This window comes from Vipera ursinii (genome assembly GCF_947247035.1).
Source record: "Vipera ursinii genome assembly, chromosome: 3".
Lineage (NCBI taxonomy): Eukaryota > Metazoa > Chordata > Lepidosauria > Squamata > Viperidae > Vipera > Vipera ursinii.
In genome coordinates, this window is record NC_139516.1 from 114,775,390 (window position 1) to 114,795,674 (window position 20,285).

Genomic DNA, 20,285 nt, shown 5'->3' on the forward strand with positions numbered 1-20,285 from the left:
GAACCTTACAATCTAAAATGAATCCAGATAGCAAGATAAATGATACAAGCTGACTCAAGTTGTCATTATATATCCATTTGTCGAAATGGTCAAGATTTAAGAAGTAAAACTGAATTAGAATTTGACAAGATGAAATAAATATTCAATATTCTAGTAACATATTTGGACCATAATATCTGAAGAAAGCATTCATATTTTCCTGATGCTGGAAATGTGTTCTAGCCAATCTTGGTTGATCTCAAAAAGCTAAGCACGGTTACACATGTTTATTACTTGGATGAAAGACCACAAGGAAATCCCAAGACTGCAGACTGAGAAGTTAAAAAAAAGCCCCTAGAAGGCAATGGCAAACCACTACATTGTTACCAGGAAAAATTCATGGATGTATCCAGGACATCACCTGGAGTCAAGCTGATTCAGAGAGAATAATGTAAGTGAAATCTAGCTATAAATATAGTATGGAGAAGAAAAATGCAATTAGAAGGAGGAATCTGGAAATTATATAAATATTTATTTGCACATATGTCATTGTAATAGTTTTTAACTCTAAGAAATGCTTTCATAATTTTGATAAGATTACAAGGGAAAGTAAAATTCATTGGAAGTTTTAAAAATATAATATTTTTTCTGGCTTATCAACAAAGTATTGCTTGGCCATTGCACAGGAAAGTTATTTCTGAGCCCACAACAAACTGTCTGGTGGAGTTTCCTTCCTTCTTGGAACTCCAATGATGAATTCTTCCAGTGAAATTACTGCAAGTCACTCTGAGAATTCCAGTTAACGTAACAAAGCTTTAAACTAAGCAATGCCCAACATGCAAAGTCTCCAAAATAAAATTAATGCAACCATTAAAATGTATGCATGGCACAAGTGAAGTTTAATGTAGCACTTCGTTAGAAAAAATCCTAGTAAAAATTATGAACATTATATTTATGAATGTGTATTACAGGACTTAAAGAACACTTGCCAATGCTTAGTATTTATATATCATCCTTCAGAGACAACCTAAATATCATATGGAAACCATGTGTTGAGGCTTGATTAAAGTGTTTGGTTAGGCCTGGTGAGACCAACCTTAAGTCACAGAAGCTCTTGGGGTGATTTGGGGCCAGTCAGACTTTTAAGACTTAGTCTGCTTCATAGGGTTGTTGTTGGGAAAAATTGGAGGAGGAGATGTTATGTATGTTACTTTGAACACCTGGAAGAATATAAATCTAGTAAATAATAAGCTCCTAAAATCTGTTTCAGAAAAGACTTGAGTTTATCATGAATTCCAGAAGAAAAATGGCAAAAACTGAAAAGACATTCATGCCCTTGATGTGTTTTTCATCCACTGAAAGGTCACTTTCTTTTTTTCCTAAAAGCAGAGTATTGGAGTAGATTTCTCAAGCAAAACCAAGAAAAGACACAAAAGGAAGACAGATAAAGATTGGGATGTGCAGTAAAGGAATACAATAATAGGAAATCAAACTGAGTTTGCAGGCTGTGTAGACTGTTCTGTTCAAAGTGTACATGATTTGCAGCAGCAGTGCCTGTAAGAAGAAATCAAGTCAAACAAGAAGGCACCTGTTGCCTGACGTCCATGCTCCTACATTGATGCATGTATAAAGAGCCAGGGCCACCATGTTTATTTGAACCCCCTATGGACAGTGAACCATGGAAACATACAATTGGCAGGGACCTTAGACATCCACCTAAACCCTGCTCAGAAGGGAGGAGCTTTATAGCATGGTTTGTGTGGCGAATTTTATTTTTTATATATTTACAGTATATTCCACCCTTCTTATTTTTATAAATAACTGAAGGCAGTGAACACACACAGTATTCCTTCCTTCTGTTTTCCTTACAACAACCCTATGAGTTGAGTTGGATGGAGAGTGACTGGCCCAAAGTCATCTAGCCGGCTTTCATGCCTAAAGTGAGACTAGAACTCACAGTCTCCTGGTTTCCAACCTGAGACCAAACTGGCCTCTTACTCTTTAGACCAAACTGGCTCTGTGACTATGTCTGAACAAGACTTCTATATTGATTGGCTCATTCTACCGTGTTTCCCCCAAAATAAGAACAGGTCTTTTTTTTTTGCCTCCAAAAGATACACCAGGTCTTATTTTCAGGGTAGGCCTTACCTCACCTCCAGCACCGACAGCCACACCCAGCCGGTCTACTTCTTCTGTGGCCAAAGTTCTGCAGCTGCATTCAGGACTGCATTTTGCAGCCAGGTCTTTCCAGAAGGCCTAAGCGGCCGAGTACCAAGCTATGGTGCTTGGCTGCTGAGGTCTTGCAGACCCAAGCTACAGATTGAATCCATAACTTGGTTGTTGGCTGCACAGGCCTTCTGGAAAACCCTGAGACTGAGAAACACAGGCCTGGCTGCAGAAGAGGCCTCAGAAGAAGAGGGCCAGCAAGGAGAGGCCTGGCTGCAGCTCCACCCCCACCACACCCCCGCCTTTGCTTGATTTTTAGGTGTGTGCCTCACCCCAAAACTAGAGCTTATTTTTGGGGTAGGGCTTATATTAGGCCCACCCCCAAAACTCAAGGTAGGGCTTATTTTTTATGTAGGCCTTACTTTCGGGGAAACATGGTAGAAGCATCTCTTGCTAGGAAGTTATATCTTCTGTTCTGTATGTTTTTCCCCCCTCCCTCCTAGCCTTTGATGGCAAGATGATAGCGAGGCACCAAGTTGAAGATGGCAGACCTGACCTGACAATAAAATTATCCAGTGAAAATCCATACAAACTTCATTTCAAATGTGATCAGTGACAAGTTTTGCAATATTATTTGCTATAGTTATTAAACTTAATGCATTTATGGGGAGACAAGGATAATTGTATCTTTCATTCAAATCATAAAAAAATATTATTCTAGTGTTGAGCCATGGCTAGCCTTAGAACAGGAAGTCCTTGACCCTGCACATGTGGAGGCAATAGATCCAGACTGGGCAGAGCCAAGGTAAGGGACTAGGATCAGTGACAGACAAATTCAGGCATACAGTTACTGCTACAGTAGTATACTCAAGGAATGTGGGTCAGGCCCTATCTCTCAAACCTAATCTATCTTACAGGCTTTTATGAAGTTAAAATTAAGGGCAGGAAGGCTATTTTTACTGCAGTGAGTTCATAGAGAAAAGGATGGATAGATGGATGGACTGAATAAAAAGGAATTTTTTTCACCTCCATAACTAAACAGAAAAAAATCTTGAAGAATAAATCCTTGAAATAAATCCAATTCCAAGAATAGCTTCATCAACAAAGGAATCTGAGCACATCATTTTTAAAAATGAGGATTAATTAAAAAAATATTTGTGTCCAGGAATTGCAATCAGATATTCATGAGGACAAATGCTTTCTAACGGAAAAGGCAGGGAGGTGGTCTCAGTGCTTTAACATCATGAATATTCCAAGGAGATTTTTTTTTTCCTACCGAGGGAAATTCTCACTTTCTTCTGGTAATATCCTGTTGGATGTGTCATGGGATTTCCAAAGCGGCCGGAGTCTTTTATATAAGGCAGTGAGCTGAGCAATAGGCCAACAATCAACAAGGGAAAGCTGTAGAGAGTAAATTTAAAGCTTGAGTTTGCAGAAGACAAGACAACTACTCTGCTGCTCTAACATTCCACAGTCGCTATTGGTAAGTTAAAAAAAACAAACTTGAGAGCTTTTTATTTTTATTTTTCAAAGGATGTCAGAGGGAAAGTTTAATAGAAAAAGGACATATGAGTAATGACAGCATTCATTTCATCTTAAAACTACAATTTGATAAATTTCTTTTAGCAAATACATTTATAATGCATCAAAGAATAAAAGTATTATTTATATTATTAAATATATATTAATTTTCACATTAATCTGCTCTTTAAAATTAAACTATCAATTCAACAGAGAACTAATGCCAATCTGAATTTCCTTAAAATTGTACAACGTGCAGTTTGTAAGTTTCACTTTTGTAAAGTTCATACTTTATATTGCTTGGCATCTCCTGAAAGTAATTTTCTCCTAAAACTTGGAATTGCAATTCTCAGAATTCCCAGGCAGCATGCCTAATTACCATTCAATATAACTAAATGCCAATAGTTGGTAAATGTCACTTCAATGTGTTTGGAAGGCAGATTAAGGGGTAAATTATTTTAACTCTATACTTAAAAAAATATGCATGCAGAATATGTTTCCTCCAGTTCAACATTTTTCAAGCTCCAGTTTGTATTTACAACATTCAAATGTTTCAAATAGATTCAGTCTAGCTTTCTTGAAAACGATCCTGTAATCTCACTGAGTAATCGGTTGCCGATAACTGGGTGAGGAAAATGAGAGGGGAAAAGAGTTTGAAGGTCAGAAGGCTGATGAGGTTTAACTGCTACTTTTGTTTGGATTTCACGTTTAATACTGTATGTGAATTGTATGATTTTATTTATACTTGAGAGAACCGAAACTTCTTTTATCAATTTACAACACTCTACTATTTTATTTTTATTTTGTTATCCAGACACTGCAGCACTACCAACAAGAATAAAGAGAGGATTTTAAGATTGTTTCTGCTGTGATGAATACCTTTTATTTTCTCTCCATTATTTGCTTTGGTAAGTGAGTGTTTCAAACCTTAGGAGACCTTCCTGGAAACAACATTTCTTACCGTGGGTTTCTTTTAACTGAAACAGGAATCTTATTTTATACTTTTTAAAAATTACACTAATAATACAAACTAAAAAATATTTTGGCTAAAAACAGACAGCAAACCAATGTCGAAAGTATAGGATATTTTGTGTATTTTATGTTTGTGTGAGGGTGAGTGGTATCAAAAATCTACTAAGTTCTGCTTAATGATGTTCTCTCATAGTAGTTTCTAAACTGTCTGAAAAGTTATCATCAGATTCATTTTTCTCTTTTTTATTATTCTGAAAACTCAAGACTCATTCCTGTCTATTTCCTTTTCCCATCTTTTCTAGATCCCTTGTTATATTTTATCTACTTTCTTTTTATTCTATTTTTTTTAATCAAGTCCTTTGTTTCCACTAAAAAAAACTTTAAGTTCCATTCCATATTAGAAGCCCATTCTAGGCATATGCTAGTTTTATGCTCTCTTCCTTCTCCATCCAATTGATAAGAAGGCATAGTTATCTCTCATCTGTATTTTAAACCAAAACCATTCCTCTTTCCATAGCTATCCTCTCTACCTTTATTTCTGTTTTCTTTTAGCATGAACTACATTTCTGGTCTCCGGGGCTTATGTTTAGCTCAGATAGCTAAATTCTAATACAGCAATTTGTTGTTATCTCTTGTTTTAGGACTTTTATTATTTAAGGATAGCAATGGCTGGACATACCATGCGTCAGAGGCAAACATGAATTATATCAATGCAGAGAAATGGTGTAAAACCCATTTCACAAATCTGGTTGCTATTCAGAATAAAGAGGAAATTGACTACTTAAATGCAACGTTTCCTAGGAATTCAAATTATTACTGGATTGGTATCCGAAAAATTGAGAATGAATGGAGGTGGATTGGAACAAACAAGCCACTGACTGAAGAAGCTAAAAACTGGGCTGAAGGTGAACCAAACAACGTAAAAAAGAATGAGGACTGTGTTGAGATCTATATAAAACGAACAAAAGATTCAGGAAAGTGGAATGATGAACCGTGTTATAAAACTAAAAGAGCTTTGTGCTATACTGGTATGGACTGATATCACTTTGATTACTGTTTATACTGTTTTCAGTAGGAAAAGTACATATTTATTTTTAGGACTGTTGTAAATATTGAAAAATAAGAGGTTAGATTCGGATTGAATCATTCTTGATGTAAATCAATAATAAGTCTCAATGGAATTCTGTAAGAATGTATTTGGAGTAATTTCATTGTATGGATTCTGCTTCTAATATTCCAAAGTTATAGTAATATTTTTTTAAAATGTCAGATGTGATAATTGTTGGTGGCTATAATTTGGAAGTCCAATCAAATTAACATTGGATGTATGAAGTGCAAAGATATGGGGTTAATATGAAAGTAATTGTGGAAACAGTTTTGCTTAAAAGCAAGAAATTGGAAAAAATCTCTGTAATTTATGTAAATGGCTGTTTCTGTCCTAGTTTTTTTGTTTTTTTATTGTGGAAAATGTTTCCACTGAAATTTATACAACACAGCAGACAGCTTTGAAAAAGAAAAAAAGAGCACCCAAAGGACAAAAAGCCAAAAGAAAAAAATGAATCTTCAAGATAGAAACATAGTTTTTTTCTCTTTCCTTCTTAAAGGGAAATATCTTATACTACTATTGTGTTATAATAGCCACAATATCACTGCTGTAAAGTTTTTAAAATATAATCTGCTTAATTTTCTTGCAGCCTCTTGTAGTCCAAATTCCTGCAGTGGTCGTGGGGACTGTATAGAAACAATTAACAATTACATCTGCCACTGTAACAAAGGTTTCTATGGACGTGACTGTGAACATGGTATGATTAATTAGTCATTTAGTTAGTTCAAACTTATTGTGATTTCCAGTTCTGTTCATTTGTTCCACTTTGATAGAAATGCCTTATCCAAACTCTTCTGTTCTCTTGTAGTAATTACTTGCGATCAACTGGAAGACCCAGATCAAGGTATCTTTACATGCAAACATCCAATACAGGATTTTGGCTTTAACTCTTCTTGTGATGTTCAATGCAAGGAAGGTTACAAACCAACTGAGATGGAATCAATAACATGTACCAGTTCTGGAAAATGGTCTGCACCCTCTCCATCCTGTAAAGGTATGCACATTTGACTGCTGAAACCAAATGAAAACGAAAGAGAATTGTCTAAATCTGTGTTGTTGAACTAGAAACATTTTATTCAATTGTCAAAAAAAACACCTTGTGCTACCTTCAGTTGAAATCATGAGTGTGTCTCAAGACACTCTGAACCATCCTCTAAGTCATCAAATGTGGATTTTATTTTGCCAATACACTGAAGTTTTAAAATAGCTTCAGTTTAGCAAAAATAAAACTTTGGGGAAAGTAAGTTAGAGAACAGACACTACCTTGACTCTTTCCCAAAGACTAAGCATTTTCATTGTTGAGACAGTCTGCTGGAAAATAGAATAGGAAAGCAAAGAGAATTGAGTATTTTTGGAAAAGGCATCACTGATTAACTGAAGAAAAGCAAGCATACAAAAGTATTCTATGCTGAAAATTTGTTATTCAGTTATTTCTGTTAGTTTGTTATTTGTGTTGGTCAGGTTGGAAAGATTATCACATTAAATTACCAGAGGAATCTACGAATGTAAATTACATTCTATTCTACATTCCATTATCTGTCACTTATTACAGTCCCTACTTACAACGACAATTGACTCTAAAATTTCTGTTGCTGAGAAAGACTGATGTTAAGTGACTTTTGCCCTATTTCACAACCTTTGTTGCCACAATTGTTAAGTGAATCACTGCAGTTGTTACGTTAGTAACACAGCTGTTAAATGAATATGGCTTTCCCCATTGACTTTGCTCATAAGAAGGTGGCAAAAGGTGACCACATGACCCCAGGATATCACAACCATCATAAATACATGCCATTTACCAGGCCTCCAAATTTTCATCATGTGACCATGGGGATGCTGCAAAGGTCATAAGTGTGAAAAACAGTCATAAGTCACTTTTTCAGTGGTGTTGTAACTTTAAACAGTCACTGAACAAATGGTTGTAAATTTAGGACTTCCTGTGTAGACATTGTTATGGCAACAAATGATAAATAGTGAAACACAATTTTTGTAAGTATTCTGATGAAGAATTCACAGCTTTAGTTTGTCTTCAGCCAATAGGCATCTTGTTGACTAAGGAAGATGCCTAATCTAATGGAATACAATTCTGTCTTTAGTTGTGGAATGTGGTGCACTACAGAGGCCTGTGTATGGTTTATTCAACTGCTCCAACCCTTCTGGAAATTATGCCTGGAATTCATCTTGCAATTTTTCTTGCGAAGAAGGTTTCGTTTTGAAAGGCCCCGATATGCTTCAGTGTGGAGCATCAGGCAAATGGGATGGACAGGAGCCAACATGTGAAGGTGAAGGTTTTATTTTGTTGCCTTACTTGCACTCACAAAGAGTTGCTGTTTGTCTATATTCTGTTCTTTGACCATATATGGGATGATTTACAGCACGATCTCACCACCAACCCTCCCCCCTTCCCTCCCCCCCCCGGACTTCCCAAAGCAGAATATTTTGGTGTTTTGTATTTTAACTTTCTTTGAATAAACTAAATTTTTTCATACAAAAAAAGTAAATTGTTGCATGGGCTGTGTTTCATTCCAGCAGTAAAATGTGTAGCAGTGCAGCCTCCTGAGATGGGAATAGCCAAACGTTCTTCAGACGACACAAATCCAAATTTTAAGTCAGTCTATGAATTTACCTGCATGGAGGGTTACATGCTGAAAGGATTATCCCGCATCCATTGTTCATCAAGTGGTGAATGGTCTGGTCCAGTTCCTAAATGTGAAGGTAAACTTTAAAAGCATTGAGAAATTGCCATTTGTCGCCTCCATACATTTGCTGAAGTTAGGAAATACATAGGAAACTATGCAATATCAAGCAGCATTGTATAATTTCTTTGATTCAGGTTGAGTCTATAAAACGATGAATGCATATGGAAAATATTTATAAAGAATCAGAATCTTTGAATTTTGTCCCCGGTTTTAAGAAAGAAAGTGCAAATAAGTTATAGAAAATATTTCAAGAGTTATATTTTCAGCATGGAGAAAAGGATTGTACAGTTTAAACTAGACTAGTCCCTTTGACTCCACTGAAAGGACATCCCTTAGATTATTCTGAATTTCAATGCACTGTCAAAAAAAGGAGAGTGAATTTTAAGACATTTTTATTGGGAATGTATCCCCAAATCTAAAACAAGAATGGAAATCTTGTTGAAATATAATTTATATGGGCTGGAGTAAACACAAATGAATTATTTGCTATAGAGAAAAAATCATGGAGATTGGTACTAGACTTTGAAACAGAAAATGAACAAATAATTGGGAGAAGCGATCAGGAGTTTAAATGGAACCTCAGTACTATAATAAGAAATTCACGGCTTTAGTTTGTCTTCAGCCAATAGGCATCTTGTTGACTAAGGAGGTTGCCTAATCTAATGGAATACAATTCTGTCTTTAGTTGTGGAATGTCGTGCACTACAGAGGCCTGTGCATGGTTTATTCAACTGCTCCAACCCTTCTGGAAATTATGCCTGGAATTCATCTTGCAATTTTTCTTGCGAAGAAGGTTTCGTTTTGAAAGGCCCCGATATGCTTCAGTGTGGAGCATCAGGCAAATGGGATGGACAGGAGCCAACATGTGAAGGTGAAGGTTTTATCTTGTTGCCTTACTTGCACTCACAAAGAGTTGCTGTTTTTCTATGTTCTGTTCTTTGACCATATATGGGATGATTTACAGCACGATCTGCCTCTATTTCAGTGGTGAAATGTCAAGCCGTACCTCAGTCTGAAGGGAGCCTTATGAATTGTTCCCATCATGATACAGAACTGAAATATAAGTCAACGTGTGATTTTGCTTGTGCAAAGGGTTACACTTTAAGAGGATCACCCCAGATTCAGTGCTCATCAGGCGGACACTGGAGTCAGCCAATTCCTGTTTGTGAAGGTAAGAGACAGACATCAGACCATCCAGTAATATATTTTGGTTACCGGTGCTACATGCCTACCAGGATTCATTTTTCATACTTATCGTAGTGACAGGGATTTTACTAGAATTTTATAAAATAAGAATCTTTATGAAGTATAAATATAATATTTGTAATTGAAGCATGACTACATCAAAGTCAATAAACCCTAACCCTTTCCCACTTATACAATATTAACCTCCAAACTCATCATTTTTATGTATAATTACGATATATGAATATATGTATACCCTATGAAGATATAACAGGCCATATTTTTAAATTCTGTCATTTACAGCTGTGCATTGCAGTGAACTACAGCCTCCAGCTAATGGCTCCATGAACTGCTCTGATCCCTCCGGAAACTCTGCCTGGAATTCAACCTGCAAGTTTGCTTGTGAAGAAGGATTTAAACTTAATGGATCCAGTGAACTCCAGTGTGATGCTTCTGGACACTGGGATGCATCAGAGCCAGAATGTGAAGGTACCTTCTTTTCTTAGTTCCTAGTATTGTTTTCCTACCGGATGTATTTTTTAATGTAGTGAATTGGCCCATTTATCCTCAAACTAAATTGTTGTGTAAGTTTCCTCCACAAGATGTGTGCTGAGGAGCAAGGGGCTTTTTTTCTCTTACTCAGGATCTACTGCGTTTGCTGCCAGACCTGGTTCTTTGGCAGTCTTGTCTCCTGGATTTGAAAGGGAGCATTTAGGGGACGCGGTGGCTCAGTGGGTTAGGACGCTGAGCTTGTCGATCAGAAGGTCGGCAGTTTGGCGGGTCGAATCCCGAGCGCCGCGTAGCAGAGTGAGCGCCTGTTACTCGTCCCAGCTTCTGCCAACCTAGCAGTTCGAAAGCACGTAAAAATGCAAGTAGAAAAATAGGGACCACTACGGTGGGAAGGTAACAGCGTTCCGTGCGCCTTTGGCATCTAGTCATGTTGGCCACATGACCACGGAGACGTCCTTGGACGGAGATGAGCACCGACCCCTAGAGTTGGAAATGACTAGCACGCATGTGTGGGGGAAGCTTTACCTTTACCGATTTAGGATTGACCCAAGATGACTTTTGGATGGCTGTGGATCCGCTCAGGAAGGGAATCTTGAAGACTGCAGCTCCTTGTGGGAGCAGCTGAAAAATCAATGGGCATTTACATCTCTTCCTACCAGAAGAAATTGTAAACATGCCTGTGATTTTTAAGTTCACTTTTTTGTTTTTGTTATTTAAAAATCAATTGGTTGGCTGAATGCTGATTTTTTCTGTTTTCTTTTTTGCTTGGTTTCTTCGAATTATTGGATTGCTTTTATCCATTTTTGCTTTCCAAAATGAAACACAGCACATGACTTTTGATTTGTATTTAATTAACCTGCAAAAACCTTTTGGATCAATATAGTCAGAAAATATCTTCTCTGTCTTCTTTGCTTCCTCCCTGCTTTGAGCAACAACATATTGGATTACAGAGAGAAGGAGGAAGCTGACACCCAAGGTGGGGAAACAGTGCCTGGCTAGCAACATGCAGTCTTTAACTGATTTTTTTCCCCCTAAAACGTTGGTTGAACTTATAAAGTCTGTGCAAAACATTGTAAAAAAAAACCCCTCCAGACATTAAATACTTTAAACCTACGAGAAGAACTTGTTTTCAAAGTAGCAGATTCAATGGGAAGAAATATAGACACAGAAATGACACAGATGGTGCAGAACATTGAGAAGAAATGTGATTGCCCAGCTTTATAGTGGCCAGGAAAAAATATAGACTCAGAATACGACCAGCTCCACACAGCTTACAGAAGTGTAACACTGTGCTTTTATATAATAGCAGAGAACAGTGTTAATGGGTTTTGAAAGAGGAAAGAGTGGAAAATGGAGTTAATACAAATGATTGAGAAATGATTTTATCTGGGTTTTTTGGGCAAGATAGATTGGCTTTAGAGATTAGACTTATGGTGAATGATCGACAGTTGAAAAGAGATGGTATAAAGAAACAAATGCGCATATTTGATCCAGGACCAATTAGGGTTAATATTTGGGATGATTTGGGATTTTTTTTTTAAATTGAAAAGTTTTACAAAGTTTTAGTGGAAAAAAAACCCTCCCCACCAACCCTCCCCCCTTCCCTCCCCCCGCCCCGGACTTCCCAAAGCAGAATACAGGGTATTACATATAGCAATCTTAAGCAAACATATGCTAAATATCTAATACAACGTTAACAAACCTTCTACCCTTTAACTCCCTTATAACAAAACTAAAATAATTATAATAACACTTCTATAATTATTAAAAATTATTCATATGCTATTTGAAACTTTCTAGTCCCATATTTGTTTTGAATATAATCAATCCATCTTTTCCATTCCAAAATATATTTTTCTTGTCTTTCAAATATACTGAAACTTTTGCCATTTCAGCTACTCCCATTACTTTAAGTATCCATTGTTCTACTGTAGGTAAATCTTCTTTCTTCCAATATTGCGCCACCAACAATCTGGCTGCCGTTATTAAATGTAACATTAATTCAGTTTCTATAACAGTACGATCTGGAATAATCCCCAATAAAAGTAACTGCAGGGTAAATCTTATTTTTTTCTTAAAAACTTTCTGAAAAATCCACCATATTTTTATCCAAAAAGCTTTAACATTTTTACATGTCCACCATATATGATAATAAGTTGCTTCTTCATTACCACATGATTTGGGACTGAAGCCATGGTAAATTTTCTACAAGTTGATTATAATAATAGTTTGCTAACAGAGCATTTTGGAATTTCAATCTTGTCTTCTCTTATTATTATTCACAATTTTATTACTTTTATATATTTGTAATTATTGCCTTTTCTGGTAACTATTTTGTTATTAATATAGTTTATAGATGACAGGATAACAACTTGTAAGTAGATTTAGTTGTTTAACAGTTTAAAATTCTTTTGGCCTGTTTCACAGTGGGTGGGAAACTAACATTGCTGTATTATATTAATCAGCATTCAGTTAGGGAGGAGGTTATGTCTATATGTCTTAATATTCTTTTTTCTTTTTAGTTTTTTTGTTATGTTTTTTAATTCTCTCGTCCTGTTTTGAATTTTTTGGTGTTTTGTATTTTAACTTTCTTTGAATAAACTAAAAATTTTCATACAAAAAAAGTAAATTGTTGCATGGGCTGTGTTTAATTCCAGCAGTGAAATGTGTAGCAGTGCAGCCTCCTGAGATGGGAATAGCCAAACATTCTTCAGACGACACAAATCCAAATTTTAAGTCAGTCTATGAATTTACCTGCATGGAGGGTTACATGCTGAAAGGGTTATCCCGTATCCATTGTTCATCACGTGGTGAATGGTCTGGTCCAGTTCCTAAATGTGAAGGTAAACTTTAAAAGCATTGAAAAATTGCCATTTGTCGCCTCCATACATTTGCTGAAGTTAGGAAATACATATGAAACTATGCAATATCAAGCAGCATTGTATAATTTCTTTGATTCAGGTTGAGTCTATAAAACAATGAATGCATATGGAAAATATTTATAAAGAATCAGAATCTTTGAATTTTGTCCCCAGTTTTAAGAAAGAAAGTGCAAATAAGTTATAGAAAATATTTCAAGAGTTATATTTTCAGCATGGAGAAAAGGATTGTACAGTTTAAACTAGACTAGTCCCTTTGACTCCACTGAAAGAACATCCCTTAGATTATTCTGAATTTCAATGCACTGTCAAAAAAGGAGAGTGAATTTTAAGACATTTTTATTGGGAATGTATCCCCAAATCTAAAACAAGAATGGAAATCTTGTTGAAATATAATTTATATGGGCTGGAGTAAAGACAAATGAATTATTTGTTATAGAGAAAAAATCATGGAGATTGGTAGTAGACTTTGAAACAGAAAATAAACAAATAATTGGGAGAAGAGATCAGGAGTTTAAATGGAACCTCAGTACTATAATAAGAAATTCACAGCTTTAGTTTGTCTTCAGCCAATAGGCATCTTGTTGACTAAGGAAGATGCCTAATCTAATGTAATACAATTCTGTCTTTAGTTGTGGAATGTCATGCACTACAGAGGCCTGTGCATGGTTTATTCAACTGCTCCAACCCTTCTGGAAATTATGCCTGGAATTCATCTTGCAATTTTTCTTGCGAAGAAGGTTTCGTTTTGAAAGGCCGCGATATGCTTCAGTGTGGAGCATCAGGCAAATGGGATGGACAGGAGCCAACATGTGAAGGTGAAGGTTTTATCTTGTTGCCTTACTTGCACTCACAAAGAGTTGCTGTTTTTCTATGTTCTGTTCTTTGACCATATATGGGATGATTTACAGCACGATCTGCCTCTATTTCAGTGGTGAAATGTCAAGCCGTACCTCAGTCAGAAGGAAGCCTTATGAATTGTTCCCATCATGATACAGAACTGAAATATAAGTCAACGTGTGATTTTGCTTGTGGAAAGGGTTACACTTTAAGAGGATCACCCCAGATTCAGTGCTCATCAGACGGACACTGGAGTCAGCCAATTCCTGTTTGTGAAGGTAAGAGACAGAGATCGGACTATCCAGTAATATATTTTGGTTATCGGTGCTACATGCATACCAGGATTCATTTTTCATACATCATAGTGACAGGGATTTTACTAGAATTTCATGAAATAAGCATCTTTATGATGTGTAAATATTATATTTGTAATTTCTAATACTTTGAGGCAGAACTACATCAAATTCATAGACTCATAGGAATAGTTGGGGGGAAATTCAGGAGTTTAAATGCATGCATTTGGGGCCTTAAGCATCTGAAAATTCTAAGGTGGCCATTTTGCTTTGTAAATCCTCACCAAAATGCAAATAGCAAGTCAAAGCCCCAGTTTTTCATAACAATTACTTTGGTCTGGCTTATTTTTGCACTCATGCTCCAAAGGAAGATACATGAATTTTGAAAAATCAACCTCATACAATAAATAGGAAGTGATGCTAGAATAATATATAGTATTTTTTTTTCTTCCGCTCAATCATGTCCAGTTCTCAGATAATGCCTGTAGAAGTCCCTGTAATTTTCTTGGCAAGGTTTTTCATAAGTGGGTTGCCATTGCTGTCTAGAACAACAAATTCAAAGCCAATAGAACAGATTTTTATACTCTTCTAATTTATTCCAATTTTCCAATTTTAGCTTTTCCAGCGCTTGGGAAATTCTTAGCAATTCCTATATCAGTCACTGGGCTTTCGGCCCTATCAGTGATATCGTTCATTATCTGGGTCCAAAAGCGTCTTCAAAGAAAAAGTAAGACATTTTTACAATCTGCTGTTTTAAAGTAATACCCAACTGTACTGTGTAGAAATAGCGAAATTACAAGGTAAATCTATCAGCCTAATCTCCCTCACAAACTTGTAGGAAGCAGGACTATAAGCTATATTCATCATCTTGAGCATTTGTGTGTGTGGGAGGATAAAAGTGAGATAAATCTTTTTGTCTGAATGCACATACCAAGAGCAAAAAATATGTATTAAAATGTCTGTTTTAAACAGATTCAAATAATATAGATTGTTAACAGTGTACATGAAATTGTAGCAAGCATTGGAAGGTTTGAATTTCACATTCATGACTGCTGCAGTCCCAGTAATTTCTCCTGGGCTATTATCTGTTTTTTTTTTTAAAGAAATCCCTATATTAAATATAAATTAAATTAGTAACATTTAACTCTATGAACAAGTGTTATGGGAATGGACTTTCACTTTGATAACAGATGAGAGCAAGATTAACTTAAAAAGCAACTTATGAGAATCTTTTGATACATATTCTTATACATACAGACTTATAGAATGATTTCTATTCTTTGTATGTATATAAGTTGATTCTTTACAAAATGAAGAAGATAATCCAGATATGTTTATATTAGCAATTGCTAAAAAATGGGTACAAAAATTAAAAAATCTTACCTTACTATTTTTTCTTTTTCTTTCCTTCTGTTTCTTCATTGCCCTTCTCTCCTGCAGAAAAATCATTCACTCTTACAAGGTATGTTCTTTTTCCAGATTCTTGAAGAATCCAATGCAATTTTTGGCTGTTAGTATATTGTTTTGGGACCCAGTAATTTACATTATTTTTCCTGTGTTTTTTTGATCACAGTTTCGAGCCTTGATTCAGAAGGTAGTTTCCAACCTCAAATCATTTAATCAAGTAAGTTATGAAGAAAGCTACTGTTTATTGCTTTTAATAGTGCATAGAATGGTGGGTGGGTGGGTGGAGGCCAAGAGCACAGTTCAGTAGGAGAGTGCTACTCAGGGCTTTTTTTGTCATAGAACGCTCAGAACGGAGTTCCGGCACCTTTTTTGGATGGAACCTTGTAGGGTAGGCAAGGTGGGTTGTATGACATGTGTGAGTTCCGGCACCTTTTTCTTTTACAAAAAAAGCACTGGTGCTACTCCATAATGTGAAAATAGCCAAGGGCATATGCTAACGTTTCTAGTAAGGAATAGTATTAGGTTATAGGACTGGGGAAAAAAAGAACTTTTCCTGAAGCCTGGAGAAATACTGGTTGCCAAACTATGTATGTATTTTATGTTAAATTACATGTTCCGATAAAAAGCTGAACATGTTTTTATAATGCTTAAAGTTTTTACTTCATGGCTGGGTATTGATTTATGAAAAAAAATATATATTTTTCCCATCAAGCAACAAAGCTGACTAAGAAAATATTATAGTATTTAAGACACATTTAAGATTTATATCTTGAACCTTTATAAAAATCATCTGGGGCTTCTTTCAATGTTCCATGGGATAAATTTTTCCATCTTCACCCAGTAGATGATATTAAACTGGGATACAATTGGCTGGTCTATTCCATATATGATGCTTTTTAAAATGGATTCATACAATTTTAGATTCCATTTAATCTAAACTTCTGATAATCCAATCCAACTTTTCCAGGAGTGCAAGTAGTCCTTTCTTGGTGAGCACAATTGGGATAGCAACAACTTTGTTGCTAAGTGATGCGATCACGAAAGAAAATATCAAGGGAACATGACAGATTTACCAATGTTACTTCCCATTTGGTTGTTAAGTGAGTCACCACAGGTCATTAAGGAGACTTCACATAACTACGACTTCTGATTTTACTGCCAAATTTTCTTGTGTATATTATTACAGTACTTTCAACTTTCACAAACTTTCATTATAGTATTTTCATTGTTGCTTTGTGTTCCTTTTGATGTTTGGATTTTTAGGGGAAGTATGTACATTAAGATTATACAAAAGTGAGGTGTGGTGGCAAAAAGCTTAGGAATCCCTGCTCTGGAGGAAAAGATAAACAATAGCTAATTTATTAATCATTCCAATAATCTGCCTAATATTACAGAGTTTCTATGCAGATTTCAAACTGAGCTAAAATATTAAAAACAGTGGAAGGGATAAAATGAGAAAATACTTTAATAAATAGTGCAGGAAAATATACAATAAAAATATTACCAGAATCCCTGGTAATTGTCTGAGTGTTAAAATAACATCATAATAACTTGTGGCACAAATTCATATGAGCTTAATCATACAGAAGGGTTTTTTGTCCCAGAAAGAAACTTCCAGAAACAGATGCTTTAAATAGTGAGGTTGGAAATTTACCTAAAGTGAGGTCCATAATAGTCTGCAGCTATGAATAATTTCACATTATTATGTCAAATAATATTGTGTCACACTAGCCACAGAAATATTTGGATTAAAAAAATATACAAAGTTTCTCCTGAGTTCAGCTTTTATAAACACTAAATAAAATATTGTTATAGCCATAGGATTTTGATTTATTCTCATCAATGTTTGGAGTACCTAAGGAAAAAAGTTGAAAGGAGGCACATCCAACACTATTACATTTTATTATTTTCAGCCAGTAAACCTGGACGTCTCTGAAATGATACTCCATGGATTGAGATAAGTCACCTTTGGAGAAGCTTTTCTGACGGGGATAAGGGGAGATTCCTTGAGGACAATGACTTGAGAAGAAGCAAACTGTCCCACCACAACAATCCTGTTCCAATGCTGGCAACGTATCAAGGAAGAATAGAAGCCATCCAAGGGCATGGAATATGTTCCAGCCTTGTGCCCAGTCCACCTGAGGGTATATTCTATCATTGGATATTTAGGCTCTGGTAGCTGCCTTCCATTTCTGTAAATCTAGAACAAAGATGATGGCAATTTATTCTCTCTTTTATAAATGATACTTTTGACATATTGAAAACGGTTAAAGGTGTATGTAGTAGAAAGTGGCAAGAAAAGGTGACAAGCCTCAGGGAGAAAGCAGAACTATTCAACCCGGTTTTTTGCATCTGTATTTACACAAAGGAAAAAAACAGTCCAACCTATCAAAAACAGTACCATAAAAAACAGATTAGAAACACAAGTTAAGATAGGCAAGAAAATGATAAGTGAACACCTGTCCACCCTAGATGAGTTCAAATCACCAGGACCAGATGGACTACACCTCAAGGTTCTGAAGGAACTGGCAGATGTGATCTCAGAACCACTGAACTATATCTTTCAAAGATCCTGGAGCACTGGGGAACTACCAGAGGACTGGAAAAGAGCTGAGGTAGTTCCCATCTTCAAAAAAGGAAAATAAATGGATCCAGGAAACTACAGACCTATCAGCCTGACCTCAATACCTGGGAAGATCTTGGAAAAGATAATCAAGCAATAAATCAGCGAACACCTAGAGGCAAACAAAGCCAAAAGCCAACATGGGTTTGTCAAAAACAGATCATGCCAGACCTGCCTCCCCCCGTGGCCCCCTCCTCACCAGCAGCCCCCCTGGAGGAGACTTGCCCCTGAGCACAGCTCATGCAGAGCAGCGCAGCCAAGGACATGGCAGCTGGGCAGCAAGGACAAGACTCCACCCTCGCACTCTGTTGCGTGCAGTTGATGCTGTAGGGTGTGGTGGAGGGTGTGGCCACCATGGTGCTATTGGGCCACCTGGACAATCTGTGGTAGGCCATGAAGGCAGTGAGTGGCCCTGCAGGTGGGCAGGGGTGGGGAGTGGGGTGGGAGGGGTAGGGCAAAGTGGGGGGTTTGGGCACTCAGTTTCTAAAAGGTTCGCCATCACTGGTATATCTTGAAATAAATCAACTTTTAAAATGTTTCATCCCTATGGGATTTAGCACTGTATTATCTAACTTACGGATAGTATTTATTTCTTGGACAATTGTATGCAATTTTGTGTGAATCAAAGATGACTAAATCTGTTTTGGAAGCAAAGTATAAGTGAAACAATCCTAAAAGTAATCCTCCAAAATAAACCCAGAACTATCTCTTTTTTAAAAAAAATGGAAATTTGTTTGAAAGTATTTATACATCATATTAAGGAATAGTTTAATAAATAACACAGAGACATCTATTAGTAATTTAATAATTTGAATGCTCCTGAGGGATCAACACTCTTTCCTGAAAAAAACCCTGCATATCTATACTTGCAATCTAGAATTACTGTTCATTCTATAGCTCCATAAATTTGATTGTTTCAATTGTAGGAATGTATTCACACATTGCTCTTAAATCATCATATGGTTTGTTTGGCTTAACATGAAATATTAAGAAAAGATATGAATGTCTAAGCCCACAGTTCCTTCATTTTAAATAAAAGTTTATTTAAAGGAATTAAAAATGAAACATAATAAGTTTCATAATATTTTATATGTAATATGTATTTAATTTATTTAAAATTAATTCCAGTGGTGTTTTATGCTTTAAATTGTAAATGTTTTGATAATAAAATCATTATAGAACTAAATAATGTTTTGTATCATTGAATCTGAATGTATTACATTGTTATAACCAACAGAGTCTTAGTTTATATCATTTTGCTAATCTGCTATAAACTCAAGTTCAAAAAGAGTGCTTTCCTCTGATTGGGCTAGGGAAAATTGAAGGCTCTTTAGTAGATGGAAACTGAACAAAGAGAGAAGCAACCTAGAATTAAGGAGAAACTTCCTGACAGTGAGGCCAATTAACCAGTGGAACAGCTTGCCATCAGAAGTTGTGGGTGCTTCATCACTGGAGATTTTTAAGAAGAGACTGGACAGTCACTTGTCTGAAATGGTATAGGTTCTCCTGCTTGAGTGGGGGGGGGGGCTGGATTAGAAGACCTCCAAGGTCCCTTCCAGCTCTATTCTATTCCCCACCTGCAATACAACACAAAAGTCAACACCTCATGTGCTAGATTATGTACTTGATTTATTAAGAAAAAAAGACAGTGTCCAATAGATGGCGCCATTTAGACATAACTATTCATTGTTAAGCCTAGCGTATTACATAATACTTTGTGAGGATAGGGTATTTAGAGGTACAGTATAAGCATCGGACATCTCAAAATTTGAAAACAGATCAGTGAGATGCCAAGCTATAGACAGTCTTTCAGGTTGTTCTTTAAAGAAGTTTCTAATGAGGTATTTAGTTAGTTCTTAGACTCACTCAGCAACCCAGTGAAAATCCGTTGATTACCTTATTTCTTTCCTTCAGACAAAGTAAAAGAAGGAAGTGATCTGTTCCCCCTGTTCCTCTTATTAATTTGGGGGATTTTTCTGCAGCACAAATGTCAGGATTACAAATGGGGCTTTACTTTGTCTGCTCACTAAAACTCCTTTGCTTGCCGCTCTAAGTGTTTTCCAATCTCTCTTTATACTTTATACTTTGACATTTTGACTATTTTGA

General features: G+C 36.1%; 1 protein-coding gene across 1 annotated transcript; it reads left to right on the plus strand.

The window, feature by feature from the left end:
* Positions 1-4,061: 4,061 nt before the first annotated feature.
* SELE (selectin E) lies at positions 4,062-15,636 on the plus strand (the record flags this gene model as incomplete). The annotated part of the gene is made up of 14 exons (XM_083358156.1): positions 4,062-4,074; positions 5,280-5,666; positions 6,333-6,440; positions 6,552-6,737; positions 7,840-8,025; positions 8,273-8,458; positions 9,128-9,313; positions 9,428-9,613; positions 9,931-10,116; positions 12,795-12,980; positions 13,649-13,834; positions 13,949-14,134; positions 14,766-14,876; positions 15,629-15,636. 14 exons carry the CDS (start codon positions 4,062-4,064, stop codon positions 15,634-15,636), a joined length of 2,301 nt encoding a protein of 766 aa, XP_083214282.1.
* Positions 15,637-20,285: the final 4,649 nt, after the last annotated feature.